This window comes from Chelonia mydas, chromosome 3 (assembly GCF_015237465.2).
Source record: "Chelonia mydas isolate rCheMyd1 chromosome 3, rCheMyd1.pri.v2, whole genome shotgun sequence".
Classification (NCBI taxonomy): domain Eukaryota; kingdom Metazoa; phylum Chordata; order Testudines; family Cheloniidae; genus Chelonia; species Chelonia mydas.
The window spans coordinates 113260047-113282381 of NC_057851.1; the positions used below are offsets into that span (position 1 = coordinate 113260047).

Consider the following 22335-nt stretch of genomic DNA (forward strand, 5'->3'; position numbering starts at 1 on the left):
GCTGCGGTTGTGCTGGCCACCTGGAGAGGGTCTGAGATGCTCGCAAGTTGCCTCTTCCTGCTTCAGACGGGGGGATCTTTTAGACAGACCTCTCTGTTTTCTTCTTGCTGCTTTGTGGCTAATCGAGACGATATTAATGTATTGCTAAAATACCCTATGAGGGGGCATGACGCCTCTGCCAGGGGCAAACTGAAGAGGTGCTGGGGAAAAGTTGCACTCTAGGTCTGGTAGTGAGAGAAAAATATTTCACAAAGATCAGATCAGAGGAAGGCAACGGACCTTTCTGCCTGATGAAGGAAATTTCAGCAAGGCTCAGAGGTGAGCTAACTAAACGAATAATGTTAAATTAGAGAGAAAGAAATTAGCACAGTGTGTCACAGAGGCAAAAGTGACATCTATTTGTTTACGTGGCAATTTGTAATCTTCATGGCTGTGATTTATAATCTGGTAAATACTCTCTGAAAGTCCAAAACCAATGCTCTAAAATAAGTGGAGAGAAATGCATTTGCTCAGAACATTTGTGATGTGCTTTCACGCAGAACTCTAGCATACTAGCTAAAGAGACAGAAGGATTTAAAACTATGATTCTTTAACACTACACACACTCATGAATATTATAATACCTAACCTTTTTAACACACATAGCCCTTTCTTCCTGGGGCTCTGTAGTCTCCCCCTTGAAATTAAAGTCAAAATTCCCACTGACCTCTACTAAGGAAAGGATCGGGCCCATTAAAACTAATTATTGTTTTTCCGATGTTGTTGCAATCTTTCTTAGCTTTCTCACAGATAATCCCACTTCCAGATAAATATATTTACTAGTGGGACAATTGTTATTCAAAGGAGCCATTTAAGATTTAAAGGTTTTTTTTAAAAATAAGTCGCAGTTGCTTCATGAGTGAGCCCTCCACACTTGCAAATCAGATTTCTTAATACAAGGCAAGTAAGAGAGGAATGAAATTTGCTCATTACATTTGTCTAACATTTGGGAGAAATCAGATTACAATCACTTTCTCTGAGAAAACAGCACCATCTATTGAAAGCAATGATCGCAACAGATGGAATTGCTGTAGGAAATTGGGGTTTCATTTAGAATACATATTCTCTTGAGAAACAACACCTTTCTTGCATTAATTTTAATGTAATTTTTAAAGGTTTTCATGATGTGATGAGAAGAGGAAATGGAAATAATTCTATATATTAAAGCAAGGCGATATGTTGTTATCCTGAGTGGTCCTGAAGTTATAAACCGTTAGTATTTTAAATAAATAAAAATAATACGATGCCTTACCAAAGGCAAAACCAGATTAGTAGTTATTTTCTAAAATTGTTATGTTTTTCACTAATTTAATTTTGTTGTTTTAAAATAAATTTGTATTTTCCAGGGAATACAAACAGGAGGGAACTTTTTAATGTCTGATTCAACCTGGGACTAATTTGGCAGATTGGTGCAGCAGGGCACAATTAGCAGGAATGGCATGGAAACTAGTTGCTAGTGATGAGAGCCGTTTTGTAACTGAAAGGGCAGGATGGAGACAGTCCCACAGCATCTGCTTGCATTACAGCAGCAACCACAGAAACTTCACAGTGGTCATATTTCCCAATACTGAAAATCTTAACTGCAGAAATACAGGATTTGAGATATTGATGAGAGTAGAAATTTGTCTCACCCACAGTATATATTTAAGAGCAGAAATATCATGCTAGTGAATTTATGGTACACCAATTAATAAGACAACTTGGCCGACAGGGTTAATGGAAATGGAGATTCAGTAATATACATCAGTGGTTCTAACTGGAGTAGTCCTATCCCAGGACAAGGAGCTGTTGTTTCAAATAACCCTTTAGGAACTGGATTTTAAATTGAAATAGCTGGAAAGATTCTGTACCACTCTGTGATTTTATCCAATCAGCAAGACATGCCATTTCCTGGCAACTTTCCAGCTGTACAAATACTTCTAAATGGCATGATGACTGTAATTGTATGATGCATGTATTGAATGTATTCCACTGGGGAAAATCAGATGCATAATATAACAGAGTAAGGATGCTTGTAATCAAATAAGTATTGGTTTGGAGTTGTTTAGTTATGCTGACTGAACCTGTTAAATATCCAATAACTGATAGCACCATTTTAACAATCTTTGCTTTTATTATTATTTGTATTACAGCAGCACCAAGAAGCCTCGGTGTCCTAGACATGGTACATAGGCATTTTAAGGAACAGTCTCTTCCCCAAAGAGCTTACAATCTAAATAGACAAGACAAAGAGTGGGAGAAAGGAAGTATTATTACTTTCATTTTACAGATGGGGATATGAGGCACAAAGAGGTTAAGGGTGGGATCCACAAAGGTACTTAGGCACCTAAGTCCCAGTTTTAGGCACCAGTGAGATCCACCAAACTCCTACTTGGCTGCCACATAACCTTATAAGTGGCTAAAGTCACTCAGCACCTATGCTTTTGCAGTAAATGTTCCCCAGGCACCCATGTTCCTACCTGTGGACATGTGCACTGCTGCCTCATTCTAGGCATCTGGGTACCTATCTCCCACCTAAGCCCCAGAGTCATTTGCAAACCAGGGGAAGATACGTGTTTGGCTGCCTAAGTTGGGGTGGGGGTGCAGAATTTGATGCAATGAGCATGCTCAAAGGCTGCCTACCACATTGAGCTCCTCAGGTGAGTTCACACAAAACTGCAAGGGATGAAGGGGAAGAGGCCTCCCTTATAACCTTTAGCCCAGTGGTTAGGGTATGCAGGTGGAATATGAGAGACCCCTGGTTCAAGTCCACCCCTCTGCCTGATAAGTAAAAGGGATTTGAATAGGGATCTGCCACCTTGCAGGTAAGTGCTTTAACCACTAAGCAGTAGAGTCATTCTAACTGTCTGTGACTCAATTAATATTCAGTTATTTAATTAAAATGGAACAACTTCAATTGGAGAGATTGAGAGAGATCAGCGCCAGAATATTCTATTTCTTCAATGGGAGTTAGGCACCTAAATACCTTTGAGGAACTGGGCCTGGGTACCTTGGAGGGCAGGCCCAGCAAGAACAGTAATGACTTGATCTTCACAGGTGTTGAGCTTCAATAACTCCGGCTCTTTTGGAAATGTAGTCGAAAGCACATAGAGTTGCCCCATAGTTAAGGTGAAAGCTCCATTAGAAGTAGTCAAACATCTACCCCTAGCTCCTCCAAAAAGAAAAGGTCTTTCTGAAATTTTGCACACCACATTTCATCCCTAGGTACATTATCTTTCCAGGAAGTTTGATAAGGTTAAGAAAAGGGGTTTTAAAATTATGGTTTTGGGGCCTTGATCATGCAAGTCCTTGCATAATGTTCAGGTCTAACTGTAATCCTCCATACTACTACTCAAGCCACTTCTGCATCTGCTCCCTTACTCTCCTGAGCAAAAGGGGTCAAGTCAAAGAGTGAAAGATATAGGCTTAAATGTGAATCTCGGTTTGCAAATTAGGTGCTTTGCTTATCTGTTTGCTCTTTTCCTTGACAAAATTTTTGCCAATAGGGAGGAGTGACTTGGCAGCTATTCGGCAGCATTCTCATTGATGCAGGATCAGATTCTCCAGCACATCCTGACTCTCTCATCACTTTACTTTGAATTTATATGTACACCATATAAGATCAAGTCCTGTGTAGCCAACTCTAAGTTGTTTCTCAGTGATGATCAAGCAGCTCCTCTGCTGTGTTTCTGAGTGAACAATAGAACTCCATTTTATCACCCTCCATTGATTTCTTGACTATTTTGGTGCTATATTAGCTATTTTCTTTATGGATGCCATATAAATATTAATTCCAAAATGAATAGGATGCTGTAATGCTTTTCAAAAGACATGAAGGTGAATTATAATTTTCTTCTTAAATTAACATTTTCATCGGCAAACATTGTTAGGCAACAACAAATGTGACTTCTAGCTATTGAGTGGTACATAGATACAGTGTGCTATTAGTAACACAATGAATTCAGTTACCAAAGCAATCTATGGGCCCTGTCCTGCTCCCATTCAAGTCAGTGGGAGATTTGTCATGGATGTGCATGGGAGGAGGATTGCGTCTAAGGGTCAGATCTTCAAAGCTATTTAGGCACCTAACTTCCACTGATTTCAATGGGAGGTAATTGCCTAAATACCTTTGAGGATCTGGGACTAAGACTTTAGCATGTCCAGTGTTAGAAAGATATAATACAAATGTAGTCAGTTATCCTTGACACTACATGGATGTCTGAAAAGACGGAATATTTACCTCAGAGCTCAATCCTGCAAGGTACTGAACTCCTCCTGAGAGGAGCTTAGTGCCCACAACACCCAGTAAAGTCAATGGGAACTGAAGGCACAGCACACTTCTCAGGATTGAAGCCTTAACTGCATTTCTCATAAATTAAGACTGAAGTTCCCTTGGTGATGTGTTCTTTACAAGAAATGCCTTGTATCTTGACAGTAAACGATTTGCCTAGTACCACAAACTTGAAATTACAACATAAGAACGGCCATACTGGGTCAGACCACCGGTCCATCTCGCCCAGTATCCTGCCTTCTGACAGCGGCCAATGCCGGGTTGTTTCAGAGGGAATGAACAGGAGCTGGCAATTATCAAGACATCCATCCCGTCGTCCGCTCCCAGCTTCTGGCAGACAGACGCTTAAGACACCCAGATGAAAGGAGTCTTTGCCAAATGATAGAAAACAAAATTCCTCCCTTCAGATTTCTCAGGACATTTTTTTTGTTTTACTAATGATTGAAAGGAAAGAGAAGCTATGATTAAGCCCACTGAAATCAATGGAAGTCTTTCAGTTGACTTCAGCGGGTTTTGGATCAGGCTCTGTAGGAATAAAAAATAACATTACTTTTAGTTTTTATCACAAAATATGCTTTATATATTGTGGCAAATTGCTGGTACGATTATGATGGGTCCCACGCTTCCTCTTTTTTTTGGGGGGGGGGGTTCAGGGTGCAGTTTCCTGCCCCAGAACTAGGGTATCTACTGTCCCACTAGTAACCCAGAGAAGGGTAGTGGAGGGGGAGGGCCCCGGGCCCGCCCTCTACTCCAGGTCCCAGCCCAGGGGCCCCTGGGATAGTGGTAAACCACTTGAACTAGTGCTTCCTGCCCCTGAGTTACTTCCCTCTCCTGCTCTTCAGCTTGTGGGGCTTCCTGCCCTCTCTCTCTGCACAAGCCTGGTGTCTCTTTACCTAGGGTCTTAGTCTTCTAGCCAGCCACAGCACTTCTCCAAACTTTCCTCTGCTCCAACCGCTCCTGGTCTGATTGAAGCAGGGGGGTTTTATCATGTGACTGGCTTCAGGTGCTCTAATTGGCTTGAGGTGCTTTAATTAGTCTATAGCAAACTTTCTTCCCTCTACAGGGAATAAGGCTCCCTTCTAGTACTCTCCTGCTGCCCTCTGGCCACGCTGTATCACAATTTTCAAACAATTGAAAATTTTATTTTGTTCTTTCAGTCAAGACATGGTGGTTAGAGCCCAACCTATTGCCAGGACATATTTCAGAGTCATCCCTTTGTGATCAGATGAAGAAGGAAGCAGCAGGCAACAGCAAGTCCAACCTGCACTTAGCTGATCTCCGTGTGTTAGTTACAGCTAAAACAGGTCAATTTTTGTAAAAAAAAAAAGTTATGATTGAAAAATGGCCCTTTTTAAAACCAAACATTTCACACAAAACTCATAACTTTCTCTAAGAATTTTGCTTGCCATGGCATTTTTCACAGTTATCCCACTTTTTTATCAAAACTATTACCAACATTTTCCATGTGAAAGCTGGGAATTCTGATTCAGTGGTGAGTTGGCATCTAGCAATTTAAGTAGCCATGACCCCTCGATAGGTCATCCTGTGTTAGCATGGAGCAGGAGAAGAGGAGGAAGATGAGCCCTCAAGGATCAGAGGCAGGAGGCAGAAGACAGGCTGTTCAGGATTTTGATGGGGGGCAGTAAAGGAGGGAAATGGGCTTAGCGGGATAGTGAGGGGCTGTGGTGTAGAAGAAAGAGTCCTCGGAGCTCATGATGGGAGGCAGAGAGAAGGTCTAGGGCCAAATTAAGCCTATCCAGGGCAGTAAGCACACCACACTATTAGAAATTGACCTAATGCTATGGCACCCCTTTTGTAGCAACCAAGATCATCTCTCTTATCTGAAGAGGTAGGGTGGCAGCACTGGGGTCCCTCCAGTACTTAGCTCGGTAATTAAGGTGCATCTCCTTGGGTTGGACACACTGCACTCTTCTGCTCCTGCCACCCATACAGTGCTTTGCTGGATTGGTGTTAGCAGGGAGCCTCAAAGCAGGGATCTGGAAGTTAATACCTCATTGATATGCATTGTGAGGTTCACCCTTCTCAGAGTGTAATTTCAGGGTCTCTGCAAACTCAGACTAATGTCTCTGCATCGGCTGCACTGCAGGTACATTTTCAAATTTTTCTTCACAACCAAGAAGACTAGAAACTTTTTTTTTAACTGAAAGACAAGTTTCTCATGTAATCACAGGACTCCTGAATCTGGGGCCAAAGTGCCTATGCCTCAATCCAGGCTCAGAGTGGGGTACAGAAGGGATGGAAAATGTTGATGCTGATGTGTATTTTTTATAGGAAGGCTTTTAGAAGGGGACTCAATGATTCTTTTTCTTGTGTTATGTGTCAATATTGTGGGGGTAATTTTTTCTTTGCTTATTTTGTGGAAAATAATGCTGCTGATTTCTTCAGATTCTTTCTGCTTTTGACATGTGGTATGTGTGTTTTTCTTTCCTAATGGCAACAGTGGGTTTATCGTGCTTGGTTTTCTTAATTGCTTTTTTGAGTGGTAAAACAGTGTTTTTGGGAGTGTTTGTTGTTTGGAATGCTGTACATTGGAATCCCATTAACTTATTAATGACTAAGAGACCCACTGCTGAATTATTGAAATTGTCAAAAGGCCTGATCCAAAGCCCAGAGAAATCAATGGAAATCTTTCAGTTGATGTCAGTGGGTTTTGGATCAGGCCCAGTAGGAGAACACTGTGAAAAAGCAAAGGTGATGTATCACAAAATATGTTTTATATATTCAAATAGTTAAACTTATTGTTATTAATTACTGGATAATGTTCCAGGATATACTACTATAGTAGAATTTGTAAAATGAATTAATTCTGGGCAGTATGTGACCTCACTGTAATTGTATTTGATAATAGGCATTTGCAGAGTAACGGAAAGAAACTGCATTTCTGGCAAATTATAGAGTGTGGATTAGCAAATTCTACTGTGGGTTTTTTTGCTTTTGTATGTTTTGTGCTTGTTTCTGCCGTGCAGAAGCCCTGGTCTAATAAATGTGTTATCAACAACGGAATTCTGTCAGAAATCTATTTGGACAACCCACTTCATGAAATCATACCTAACAATCGCTCCAAGTGCAAAGCACTAAAACCAAATCCCACTGTGAATGTTTTGGGGGAGGGGGTTGCAATAGTGCTGCACTTTTAACTTTCTTCAAGTGGGATAAAAACTATGTGCAGTGTCTGGGACACTAACATCCCTTTTTCTATTTATGGTATTATTATTTGTAGGGCTGTCAATCGCAGTTAACTCAAGTGATTAACTCAAACCAAATTAATTAAATTTAAAAAATTAATTGCAATTAATTGAAGTTTTAATCACACTGTTAAGTAATAATAGAATACCAGTTTACATTTATTATAAATATTTTGGATGTTTTTCTATATTTTCAAATCTATTGATTTCAATTATATCACAAGTACAAAGTGTACAGTACTCACTTTATATAATTTTATTACAGATATTTGCCCGGTAAAAAGCTAAACAAAAGTAATAGTATTTATCAGTTCACCTCATACAAGTACTTTAGTGCCATCTCTTTATCGTGCATGTACAACTTACAAATTTAGAATTTTTTTTTTTTACATAACTGCACTCAAAAACAAACAATGTAAAACTTTAGAGCCTACAAGTCCACTCAGTCCTACTTCTTGTTCAGCCAATTGCTAAGACAAACAAGTTTGTTTACATTTACAGGAGATAATGCTGCCCACTTCTTATTTACAATGTCACCTGAAAGTGAGAACAGGCACTCATATTGCACTGTTGTAGCTGGCATTACAAGGTATTTACATGCCAGATATGCTAAACATTCATATGCCCTTTCATGCTTTGACTTGTAGATTGCACTATTATCTATCTTTTTACAGTGCAAATATTTGTAACAAAAATAATAATATAAAGTGAGCACTCTACACTTTGTTTTCTGCATTGTAATTGAAATCAATATGTTTGAAAATGTAGAAAAACATCCAAAATATTTATAATACATTTAAATTGTTATTCTATTGTTGTTTAACAGTGCGATTAAAACTGCGATTAAGTGTGATTAATTTTTTTAATGGTTTGACAGCCTGAATTATGTTAGTTTTAGTAGTCGTACCAGGGTACTGACTTTCTTAAGCTTTTCCTTTAAGACTATACTAGTATTTTATGAGAGCCATCTGGAGGACAATTCTGGTTTGTGGCAGCCTTCAAAATTTTTGTTCCACACTAGCACAAAACCAAAACCTTTTGAATGTTTTCATGAAAAATAGAATTGTGTTGAAATGTCTGTTTTCAGATTGAAACATGAGGTTTTCTGGTCAGGAAGGTGTTTTGAGTCCATGGCTCGCTGGATACTTCAGACCACAGAGAGCAACTCTCATGCTCTATAGCTTGCTGGGTAGAGCACTGGCTGGGCTGTGGGAGATCCTGCTTCAAGTTCCTTGACTCTGCTGTGAATCAAGGACTTGAACCTGGGACTCTCTCAAGTCAGTGCAAATCAGTGATCAGAAGGCTATAGAGTATGAGAAAGTCTCTCTCTCAAGTGTTTCAGCTTTGACACAATGACACTTTGTCAAAAATATTTCTTCCAACTCTAATTTTTACTTGCTCACTGTCTTGAAGCTGCACAAGAATGGAGTGCTGCAGACATCCTGTACTGTTGGCACTACAATTGTGCAGGGATAGGATGCCAGTGCTGCTGATTTGGTATGAATTACCCTTTGTTTCATATCAATTTATACCTTTTCATTCCTTTGTGTGCTTTGCACAAGGGAATGGGGTGACTGGGCCCAAGAAAGGTAGTTTTGGACTGAATTTTGATATAGATAGGAGGTCAGTGAAGGTGACGGAGGATGCTGTGCGTGTGATGGAAGAAGACTCAACAACTCTTTCTCTGACAAGATTTAAAGCTTTAGTCGTTATTCACAGGGAAGAATAGGGTCCAAAACTGACAGATAGCAAGGGATTACGAATTAAGGCATTCTAAGAGTAAGACTTTGTCAACACTAGCATTTCTGTTGGCAAAACTTTTGTCAGTCAGGGGTGTGAAAAAAACATACGTTTCACGACAAAAGTGCAGGTGTGGACAAAGTCTCTTGCTGACATAGCTACTGCCACTCATTGGGGGTGGATTAATTATGCTCTTCCACCAGCATAAAGTGGCTACGGATCTTACAGAGGCACAGTGTATAGTGTAGCCATAGCTTAAGATGGGAACTGTTTGGACCAGGCATAGGTTGAATAACCAGACAAAAATTATTGTAAAGGAAATTTTATCAATATTCATGGACTGGTTGGAAATATTTTATATCCAAATTTTTCTTTTTTTTTTTTTTACTTTGTATACACATTGAGGAGTAAGAGGCGGGTATAACATGGTCTGTACCACACATTCTTACTTTTGTATTATTATTCTCTCTGGCCTCTGACTTACCCCTCCTAAGTTTGTCATTAACTCTGTTTGTAACCCTTCTTTATTTAGATCCAGACACACGTGTTTACATTATCCCCAAGGTATTCAAAATAAGCAAGGTCAGTACAATGTAAGCCCTTAGATTGTAAACTCTTTGGGTCAGGGATCATGACATTTCTGTGTTCTTAGAGAAACTGAGCACACTTAGGAGGTTAGATAAATGGTAAATAGCAATTAATGTGGAACACATTTTCAGTATTTGTGGGTTGGGTGGAGGGTGATTTTTGTTTCTATCAAAAATAGGCTAACTGAGAAGAAAATAGTGCATGTTTTGAGAATTCAAACCATCACAGTTCCTGAGTAACAGTTAGCCCAGTGATGATATGAAAAATGCACCCGTTATATGTTGCATTAAAGTCCATATGGTTAGCATTATTACTATGAAGTTATTGAACAGTTATGAGAAAATACCACCTGGTATTTCATGTTAAATAACCTGAACACAATTGTAGCTATCAGTCTATCAATCCATATATTTTATATTTACAGAAAGACAAGTGTCTGTGTTTGCATACCATCTGTGGTTGAAATTTAGCCTGTGTAATCTCTACAGCTTGGTAAATCTTTGACTATCAGGCCATTTTCCCCCTAGAGATCAAGGGAACCAAATTGATGAAAAGCATTTATACCTTTGTATTTATTTTATTAGAACTTGAACAAAGGATGAACATGACTCAAATGCTCTTTTCTCTGCCTTTATTCAGCCTCGTTAACAAAAATCTATATTAACATTTTTTACATTGAAATATCACATTTAGGATAAATTGGGTGCCTCGGGGGATTGGTAATGGGCCGCATAAGCTATCGTCTTATTTAAGTCTAGTTCAGACTGCCACCGATTAAAAGTTGTTGTTACCATTTAGAGGTCAATCCTGTGAGGTTATCCAATACCTCTGCTACACCCCTGGATGATTTGGTGCAACGCACGTTACGATATCATACCTTGAAGCAAATACTGGGTGGAGAGAATGTTGCGTCTCATAAAAGGAGTGTTACACAAATTACCACACCATGCAACACAGGAACTCCAGGAAGAACTGTGCTTCTGAGGAATGTCCCTGAAGAACAATGCCTCCCAGACCACCCCCAGGGCAATACATCTGTGCCCCATATCTTACTTTGGGCTGTGCGAATTAGCTTTATTTAGCTTTCTCATTAGATGCAACTGTGTAAAAATCCTGCAACTCCATGTTAATGATAACAATTGTGGTCAGATAACAGTGACAGGATGAGATCAACATTTATCATCTAAAGTTATTTGTCTTGCAAAGATCATACTAAGTGATTTAAGGCATTTGTAATCACTTCACATACAACTCAGAGTGATGAGTTTGCTGATTTTCCTTAAAAGCTAAGGACCAAATTATATCCATGAAGCTGCATGCACATCTGATGATCAGTTTTGACCCATATATTACAAAGCCAAAGTCACTCCACTTTGCTACATGTTGTTCTCAACTAATAAATTAGAGTTATTATTGAGCCAAATTCTGCTCTTACCTCCGCTAATGGAAATTTGTAGTAAATCAATTTGTTCCAGAAGGATTACTCAGAATTTACCCTGTTAAGCCTAAGGACAGGATTTAGCCCAGGACTCATGAAGTAATTAGCTGTTAAATGCAGAATGATTCTATTTTTATGGACCATGATTCATATGGAAATTTCCTTCTGAGTTCAAACCAATAATTCATCTAGTCCAGTGTGCTGTCTGATCATGACTGTGTCAATCAGGGTCCACACAGCACAGGGGGAGAACAGGTTTACTTCCACCCCAAAATTGAGCAGTTAAACCAACTGATTGCATACTGTATTATTGTACTACAAAAGAGTAAGGCCTTTTATGAAAGCTTGTGATGTTCTGAACTTGATGGTCATTCTGAGATAAGTATTATATATTGTGATTATGAATCTGTAGAAAACTACTCCTAACCAGTACAACTTCAGCTATACCTCACAGCAGGGAGGGGCACCTCCCAAGCCAATTGTTTACAGGAAACCAGCTTCAACAACTACCCATCCCTTGTCCAGCCCAGGAAAAGTCAATGGTGGACCATTATAATTAATGGGAAGACATTGAGACATCAAGTTCAGCTATCAAGATCAGAATTTTTTAAAATTCTTGGCAAATTGACAAGTCAGAAAAACTGAATTGTTTTAGGGCAAACAAGAGGGTCCTTTTAGACAAAAGGGAAGCATTTTGTTTTGATCCATGTTTGATTGGTGTTTAAAATATTATTAAATAATTTTAATTAAAACATTTCCTAGCAGCCATGAAGCATTGCTTGTGTGCACACAGGTCCTGTGGAGTATTCCTGCAAATGTTGCATTTGTTATTATGGGTGCAACCACTGATTTTTCTCAAAAATATGTTTCACTGGAAGCATGGGGGAGGGAGGGAAGGTGAGTAGTTGAAGTAGGTATTAGCAACGTTCATCTTTTCTTGGTGGTGTATTACACAGCTCGTATGGGAGCAACAGTTGCTACTGGAGACCCACCTTGTGTCATACTACCTAGTCATAATGGGACTGAGTTAAAGGTGGTTTGACAGTCTTACCTCCTTTGACTGCAGGGAAGTTCGACAGTCTAAACACTTTTGACTGCAGGGAAGTTTCACCCATTTACACTAGAGTTGATAGGGCTCCAAATGTTCTTACTGTTTATTAGTTTGTGTATCAGAGCATTCACTTTACAGTAATTTCTTTCTAAAATGAAATTGCTCTTCATTGCAAGTCTGGGAAAAGAGGAGGATTAAGACAATAAGAATTTTTTGCACTGAAACATAAAAAACCAAAGAATTTTTTTCCCCTGGCGGTTCTTTCTCTTTTAGAGATATATTGTAATGAAGAAACACCACATTATCAGATTGTTTTTATTTAGTGCAGGCTCCTGCTAGGGCTATTTCCATACATATATGTGCAATAAAAAAGAGGAAATAAAATCATGAGATAAAAACAGTGGTAAAATAATTATATAAGCTTTGCAGCAATGGCACATGCTAGCTAAAATAAATTCTTTACTCTCTGACTGCTAGAGTCTTTGCAGTCAAAGCAGAAAATGTTGCCTCAGCTGGCAGATAAGATTTCCTCTCTGAATGGAGACAAACTGCCATTCTTTGGGAAGAAAAAAGCTCTTTTGTTCCATCTGGAGGAGGACTAATATCAGTAAATAATGCATAATAAGTCATGGACAAAATGTAAGAGGTCCCTCCATTGGGAGAAAGTGATAGGAGGCGGGGGAGAGGAGCCATTAAAAAAAAGCAACTAGTGAATTAATGGGCAGCTTGAGCCCAAGGCCAAACATATTAAAACAATTAATTAAAAACCTGAATGAGTCAGACACCCTCAGTGAGACATGCAAGTGGGTGTCACATCATTCCCTACAAGAGCAGTGGCAGGTGCTAAAAATCAACTGGAACCAACAATTAGCTCAGCTTTCATGCCCTCCTTTCCAGAAGCTGGGTTGCTGCTGAAGCTGCTAATTGGCCCTGAATGCGTGAGAAAGGGCAGTGAACACACAGGCTTCTCCAAAGTAATTTTTAGTCTTTTGAAGCTACTTCCTTCTCCTATCCTGCAGGTGTTCTGTGAATTCAGGGTGGGGGTTAGCGTTGCTCTCGTCTCCTAGAGATGCTTCTCCTCCTCTCATTGCACCCTCTAGTATGGGAGGAGAGTAGCTCGGAGGGCAGAGACTTGGAGGAAGAAAGAAAATTTAGGGGAAGAGACACCTTGGGGAAGGGGAATAGAGTCCAGGGGAAAGAATGAGGTGAAGAAAGGACATTGTGGGGAGGGGAATCCACAGAATAAAAGACCAAAGTAATGGGAGGGAGGAGTTGGGTGGACAAAGACTGGTCTAAACTAACCTAACCAGTTGACCTACACCAACATAGGCAGGGCTTTGGAGCGGAGCCCGCGGAGCAGCTCCGGAGCAGTGCAGCTACAGGTTTTTGCCTGGAGCTGGAGCGGAGCCGGAGCACAGCTCCAAAGCCCTGAATATAGGAGCTATGCTCTAGTCCAGTACATTCTACATTCAGATCTACTGTATATCTTTTCAAATGCCTCTGCAGAAATTCCTTTGGGAAGCTGCACATCATCTAGCAGTTATGTAAGGAGAGAAGGGGGTTGCATCCAACAGTAAAGCCAGAAATTGGATTATTTGGTGGCACTGCTTCATTCCATGCTGAGCACAGCAAGAACTATAACTGTTCAGTGTGATCTCAGTTCTGGTATAGCCTCCCAACACTCGGCTACACGTATGTCTTGGCAACTCTTTCCTCTCTATGATGCTCCCTGGCTCATGACTGAATTACAGAGCAGGTAGTGGAAAACAAATAAGTTCCATATTTCCAAAGAAGCCATTTGGACTGTATTATACATATTGTGTAGTTATCTAAAAATCAGTGCGGTTTTCCTGGCCTCCATACAGCATTTATCACTTTTGTAAGTATTAAGTAGAAACCAACTATTGTCCCTGCATTTACACGTGCTTCCTAGACTATGGTTAGCTAATTTAAAAGCTAGACACAAAACAGAGGTCTTGACAGCTTGGCCTGGATCATAAGGATTGCATGGTCCATTTTGTTAGAACAGTGGTTTGGCCCAACATCCTATTCAAAATGTGTCTTTCTCCTAACCGATGCGGTCCAGCAAATTGCCTCCTTCCATCCCAGAAGTGGCTGCATATCTATTAAACTTTTGCAGAACAAACATTTAAATCTCCCTTTTGAAATTTGTCCTGACCCCCTCACCCCCAGTCACCACCACCACACTTCTTTGGATTCCTCTAATTAAATAATCACAGTCCCTAAAACCCGGAGGTACATTCTTCTCTCTCTCTCTCACACACACACGCCATTTTTGAACTCTTATAATTAGACACATAGCTAGTTAACCCCCTTCCTCATCATCATCTAACTGGGTTGGGTCAGGATAAGTTGATGAAACCGCTCAGATCTCTCCGCTACGTCCATTTTCAGCCTTTGTCAAAATGCTATTTCAACCAGCTCTTCCCAACTCCCCAGCTGCGTTCTGTACATGCACCTGGTGAGACAGGGAAGCAGTCCTGGCAGTAAGGGGTATGGCAGGAGCTGGTGAGTCAGGCAGGAAGCATGAGGGGTACAAGTTTTAGGGAGGCAGGGGCTGGGTTTAGGTGGAGTGGAGAAGCCTGTGTGCAGAGGCAATGTCTGTGTGAGAGGCCCAGAGCGAGGAAGCCCAGTGTCTCTTTGCCACTATAGTGGTATTTGAAGGGCTCGCCCTGGTACTTCTGCCTCACTTCCTCAGAGCCCAAAAGCAACAGTGCAAAGCCCATCAAACACCAATGCAGAGACACTGAGCTCCTTCTAAACTGCTGCTTCAGCATGCCAATACACCCAGGCAGCCATGACATGGAGAGCCCATGTCACTCCTTTTCCTTGGCACGGAGACTGTTTCTCCTCACATCCCAGGCCTCACCTGACTTTACCCTCTCCCACTTGAGTGGGGGGCAGCAGAACGGACAGATGCTTGTAAAAATATTTCTGAACGGTACATATTTGTGCTGGGCCCAGTGAGAACTGAAAGTATTTGGTATTCAATGACTCACTAAGGACCATGAGGAACTGGGCCCTGAGCCCACGATAGGCCACAAATACCGTGCTTATTGTATGGTCTGGGGACCTGTAGCACATATCCTCATACAATCAGGTACAAAACTAGGTTGCTGGACAAGACTGGCCTGGAGAAGTCTCTATTTCCTAATCCAGCTCTTTAACAGTATAACACAGAGCACTGCTGCTGACACACCATTGTGCTGCAAGGTTTGCTGTACGTATCAATATAAAAAGCATGTGCTAACTAACGCTCATCTAATACCTCTGAACAGAACGATTCCTGGCAGTTCCTTTCAGTAAGGAAAGGAACAGCAACTTCAGTAAGTTGTACAACTTGTGTTAAAGTGCCATGAACTAACAATGGTAAAAGCCCCAAAAGAAAACATGTTGTTGCTAATTATTGCTTTATTAGGGGGGATACATTATCTAGGCATGTATACAAGATTAATCAGAGCAGCCATGAAAATAAATGCTAATTTAAATTAGTTCAGCTTGGTGTATTTCATGCATTTTAATCTTCTGAAGCCCACTCAAGGAGACCTCAACTGCATAAACTAGTTTAATGCATGCATCCATCTGAACGTAATAAGTCTTCATTTGTTTTAACACGTCATTTGTGCACAGAGGGTGTTAGTTTGGGGAGATAATTTAATGTCCCCGAGCACAGCAGAGAGAGATTTGTAGGAACCGTGTCCGTTATTTGTATACGGGTCTTTCCTGCACATTTCCTAATGGCTGGTTTGCCTGCCCCCTTATTTCAGTGAGCACAACAGCAGCCTAACAGTTTCATAAGAGCCTTCTTCCTGCAAAGAAACTCCCAAAATGACATCACAGCCATTTTCTCATTTATTTTCCACCTCCTGTGCCCTCACCGGACCAGATCTTGGCCCCTGCTCTAACCCCTTTGTACCAATCTGGTGGCCCTAAGGCCAGAAAGTTGCTCTAATGGGACAGCTGAGGATTCCTCTAGCTTGGAGTTCCACTGGCCCCAGCCCCCTCCGATGTAACACGTACACCCAGGGAACATTAGGAACAAAGTTGGGTGGGGCAGGAGTAGTATTCAAAATGCATGAGTCAAGCCTGGAAAAGTCATATGATCATGATATTTAAGCTACTTTTTGGTTGCCTTCTGGCTTTAAGTTTTGAATCTTTCTAGGGTTTATATATTCAAGCATTTCTCTGCAACCCTGAGGATGAGAAACCTAATGTGTATTTTAATGAAAGCTGCAATTCTCACACCTCTGTCTCTTGCCTCCGTTTGTATTGAGATGATGTCTAGGGCAGCTTAGGATCTGGCCCATTTTTGGACAGATATAAACAACTAAACAAGGTGCAAGGCATTGGAGAAGCAAACCTGTTACAAATAAGAAACTTCAACACCCGCAACCCGTAGTTTCAATTTAAAAAAAATTAATGTATTTCTATCCTGTAGAAATTTGGATCCATTTGTTAAGGGTTCCTAGGAGAATAGTAGTTTGGTTTCCATTTTTCATTGAAAAAGGAGACAACATTGATGGTAGAACAAGTTACTTTTTACATAACCAGTGAGAGAGAGAGAGAGTCAGCTTACCTCAGCATTTTCAGAATTTCAGCCGTTGCAATTCCATATGCCAAATGTTGACATTCAAATTTTTATAGGTTTTGATGCAAGGCTTTTTTTTTTTTTTTAAATACAAAAGCCAATAAAAGGATAGTTTTCAGGCTTCAAAGTTGCCTTAAATAAAATTCCAACTTTTTAAATTCTTGATAATTTACACCATCATATTTCTTTACAAATGTTACTACATATATTTTAACTTATGTAGATGTGGTACAATTACACACACACACACACACACTTACTTCAAGGTACTGTAACCACATCATAGATGCCAGAAGGGCTGGATAACAGAAGAGTCTATGCACAATACTCACACAAGCAGGTTGATACTTAAACAGAAAACATAATAGCTTTGATGAAGTCTTTGGAATCTATATTTTAGGGAAGGATTGTTATATTTGTATGATGTTAAAAGTCTTTTAAAGCAGTTACTTCAGTAATCTATTTGCACACCGACATGATACTGGACATATGAACAATCCCCTTATTTGGACAAATAATCACTTTTAATGTAGTTCATCTTTTAGAAAAAAGCCATTTATATAATCCAGGGGTCAGCAACCTTTGGCACGTGGCCCATCAGGGTAATCCACTGGCAGGCCACAGGACATTTTGTTTACGTTGACTATCCAAAAGCACGGCCCCCCACAGCTCCCAGTGGCCACGGTTCGCCAGGTTATTACCCTGATGGGCCATGTGCCAAACGTTGCCGACCCCCAATATAATCTTTAAAATGTACAGTAGAAACAGATATTTATTTTCCACCTCCTGTGCCCTCACTGGACCAGATCTTGGCCCCTGCTCTAACCCCTTTGTACCAATCTATTTAAGACCTGATTAGGCCTTTGAGAGCCAAATACTTTCAGTAAGCATGAAGGCTCTGCTTCCTTTATATTTAAGAACAGATCAGTTAGGTATTTAAAGATTACATAGTGCATCAAGCAAGAGCCTCCATCGGTGGTTTATATAGTCCATGAAATGAAATAATTCACAGTCTTTGAACTTTTAAGGCCCTACTGACAATGAATAATGCAAAGACAGCAAGAATGAAAGTATCTGAGCCTGGTCTGCCCTAGAAAATTAGATCGGTATAACTACATTGCTCAGGGCTGTGAAAAATCTCATCGACGCATCTACCGCTTCTCAGGGAGATGGATTACTTACACTGATAGGAGAATCCACCCCATTGGCACAGGTAGTGTCTTCACTGAAGCACTACAGCAGTGCAGCTGCAGCATTTAAGTGTAGAAAAGCCCTTTTATGTGGTGTGGCATGTTGTTGTCCCAGCATGCCCCGTCATGGCCAGATGTGGCATTGCAGCAGTGCTACCTCAATTTCCACCCCCCCCCCCATCCTTTGAGGTACCATGGCTGTAGAAGTGCCTTGGCCCTCAGCCAAACCCCTTTGTAGAGCCCCACCCCTGTCAGGGGTGCAGCTTCCTTTGCCAAAGTCCAACAAAAAATAAACAGAAAACCAAACCTTCAGCTCAGTTGGGCTCAGCAAGCCACCTCTTCCTCAAAAGTAGCTTTAATCTGCTACAGTTTGTCCCTACCCCAAGCCTCAGGCTCCTGTTCCCTCAACAACCCTACCGTTCAGGGGCTGGCACACTCCTCCCCTCACTCAGGGGTTCATGGAGACTACAGTTTCATAGATTCATAGATATTAACGTCAGAAGGGACCATTATGATCATCTAGTCTGACCTCCTGCCAATGCAGGCCATAGAATCTCACCCACCCACTCCTGCAATAAACCTCTCACCTATGTCTGAGCTATTGAAGTCCTCAAATCATGGTTTAAAGACTTCAAGGTGCAGAGAATCCTCCAGCAAGTGACCCGTGCCACATGCTGCAGAGGAAGGGGAAAAACCCCCATGGCCTCTTCCAATCTGCCCTGGAGGAAAATTCCTTCCCAACCCCAAATATGACCATCAGCTGAACCCTGAGCATGTGGGCAAGACCCTTGTCTCCAGCTCATCCCTGGAGTAGCTTGTTTGCTCTCCTTCCTCCATTTCAGTCTTCTTTCAGGCTGCTTGCAAGAGAGAGAGCACACAAGCACATACATACATACATACATACATACATACATACAAGTGAGTACACATGCACACTTCCCACCTCCATTCCCGTGAGTCTTCCTCCTTCAGCTGGGTTCACCCACCTCTTTATGGCAACAAGCTCTATTCTCCCCCGTCTGAGATTTATTTCCAATTAGGCCTGGCCCACCCTCTGGCGCAAACAGGCTGGTTAACTGGCTCTCAGGCCCATATTAACCCTTTCTCTCCAGCAAACCATCACCTACCAGCCAATTTTTTCTCCCTCCTCCCTATCTGTTGTTTTGATAGCTCTGGCTTTTTCTGAATCTCTCCCACATGGAATCTCCCCTAACAGTTTCAGTATCTCTTAGGATCCCAGCAGCTTCTTCTAAGTACCTCTCCACAGGAAAGAAGTCTCCACAGGGTACTCTGAGAACCTCGCACAGAACCTACGTCTCTCTCTGATCACCTTGATGTTTGTTGAGTAACCTATGTACTAACCCTTCTGTCCTGGCAGTGTGGGGAGTGGCAGTAGAATGAGCAGCCTGGGTACTTTATTGTTTCAGAATTCATTCGGTGCTTTGGTTTATAATTTAGATACATAACTATGAATCATAATTTCCCCAAAAAAGCAATATGAGTATGATACCAACAGCTTGCTGTTTTAGTTTTAAACTATGAGAAAACTATAAAAAAACCAAAAACATTAAATGTAGGTTGCTTATGGCTGTACATACACAGTGCTATAAAATGAGAAAATTAGGAGATTAGTAGCTGCTTCAGATATTCTGCTAGGTCAGAAGTTTTAAACAAAGTTCTTGAAACCATGTTCAGGTTGTACAAATCTGCCTTCACTAGTTAATGGTGGCCACCAATTCCTTACAGCCAGCAGCTGTTCAGTAAAACTCCTAAACAGAGCAAGGCAAGAGAAAGAAACATAGCATATCTTCCTTTACACCTTTACGTCTTTCCCCAGAGGGCCTCCTAAAAAGATCTTTAGTAATTTGTTTCTTTTACAAATCAGTCCTTAAAATGTAAAGACATTTTCTGTTTGATAAGGCACTTTATATGTTATTTTGTAGGACCACAAAGGAGTTTAATTTAAAAAAAGATCATCTGACCCACTGAGAACAGGACAATCAGTGTGCTTAGCAATCTAGGAAGCAATCAGAATTCCAGAGCAGAATGACCTGAAACTTACTTTGTGAGAGAAAGTTTCATTTTACCTCTGCAAATCTTTTAAACTCAACGACCTCCAGCAGTATCAAATGGCTTAGTGAATACTACACTGTAGGATGTTCACAAAATTTAATGAAACAAAGGGGAAGTTAATGCACCACTCAGAGCAATGTTAAGGGTCTATCTATACTACAAGCACTACAGGAGCACAGTTGTAGCACTGCGGCGATGCCGCTGGAGAGTTATAGCATAGACACTTGCTACAGCAACGGAAGGGGTTTTACCATCCCTGTAAATCCACCCACTAGAGAGACTGGAGCTAGGTGGAAGAAGAATCCTTCTGTCCATCGACCTAGCTGTGTCTACGGGATTAGGTCAGCCTACTTATGTCATATAGGGCACAACATTTGTTGCAGCCTTAAGCAACGTAGGAGGTCAACCTACATTTGAGGTGCAGACCAGGCCTAACTCAAATTAAGATTTAGATTAACAACAACAACAAAAACCTACTTGTTCAGCTGTGATTGAAAGATACTTGGTAGATTTAAAACTAACTGATTGATTTTTAAAGCTGGTTACTAAGTGTACACTTCTAAAGAGTTAGTCCTTATATTAACAGCAGCTCTTTTCTCATTCAATTTTTCCTGATTATGTAAGTCACTCAGACCAATATACCAGGTCAGGATATGAGATCGTCTTACATTTTCCACTGTTGTAACGTAATTATAGTAAATTTGTTATGTAATATTGTAAGTTTTAAATATAACTTTCCTAAAATTAGTAGCAAGCCAAAAACTTTTAAAATAAAATTGGATTTTTAGACATATTGGACATTTCTCTTTGTTTATTTCTTCACCAAGAATCTGAACCATTGCAATGCCATGATATATATGATTTAGGTCTCCATTTTTATATACTGCAATTCCAATACTTAGTAGATACAGCAGTTCTTTTCATCTAGTGTGGTGCCCAATGGATACTAAACATATTTGTTGAATCAGTTTTTGTCTCAATTCTGCTTCAGCCATAATGGTTCTTCTGCAAATTTTCTCCTAGATTGCACTGTCACTTATTAGAGCAATACTGCATTTTGTTTTACAAACATTCATGGAGGTACGTAAAAATATTTCATTTGAAGCCTGTGAATTAGACAGTTGCTTGATTAAATAAAATTAATTATAAAATGTGTCTGATAATCTCAAAGCCAATACTGTTGTTTCACAGATGCTTCCTACAGGTAAGTCACTGGTATTGATTGTATTGATTAATACTGATAGCTGTGTTCATTCACCCACTTTGCTGATTTTTCTAGGTACACCAAAATGAAGACTGCCACCAATATCTATATTTTCAACCTTGCTCTGGCAGATGCCCTAGCAACAAGTACTCTGCCATTCCAGAGTGTGAATTACTTGATGGGAACATGGCCATTTGGTACAATCCTTTGTAAGATCGTTATATCCATAGACTACTACAATATGTTCACAAGTATCTTTACACTCTGCACCATGAGTGTGGATCGCTACATAGCTGTTTGCCACCCAGTCAAGGCTCTTGATTTTCGCACTCCCAGAAATGCCAAAATTGTCAATGTCTGCAACTGGATTCTTTCTTCAACCATAGGTCTGCCAGTTATGTTCATGGCAACCACAAAATACAGGCACGGTGAGTCTGACTTTCATAACCAGGGTTGAGTTAAACTGAATGTTTAAATGCTCACTTAAAACCATAAGGTCCCCAGACTTATGGTTTTAAGTCTTATCCTCCACATCTACTCTGCCCCTCCAAAAAACAAAAATCTATATTTACAAAATATACACCAAGTACTGCAGATGAACACATATGTAGATGAAGCCTGTCACGTCATGAGAAGTACACAAACTGTAGTTGACAAGTAAGGAACATACTTTCAAGAGCTTTTGTTTCTTAAAATATGCTTCCAGTTTTCATGTAAGAAAAATTATTATTGACCTATTAAGAGCCTCATCCAAAGCCCAAGGAAATCAGTGGAAAGACACTCATTGACCTAGGATCTGATCCTGAGCCAACTGAAGTTGGTAACAAAGTTCCCATTGATTTCAAAGATGTAGGAAAGAGCCTTAATGCACCGGATCAAGCCTTAACTATCAAAAAGTGTGCAGGGCACCACTAGTACAAACCAAAG

The 22335-nt window shown here is 40.5% G+C and overlaps 1 protein-coding gene across 1 annotated transcript in view; it reads left to right on the top strand.

Moving 5' to 3' along the window:
* OPRM1 (opioid receptor mu 1) overlaps positions 1-22335 on the top strand; it is a 33123-nt gene that overhangs the window by 847 nt on the left and 9941 nt on the right. The window contains exon 2 of the mRNA XM_037895015.2: positions 21484-21836. Within this exon, the coding sequence (XP_037750943.1) occupies positions 21484-21836 (353 nt within the window). The remainder of the gene's footprint in view (positions 1-21483; positions 21837-22335) is intronic.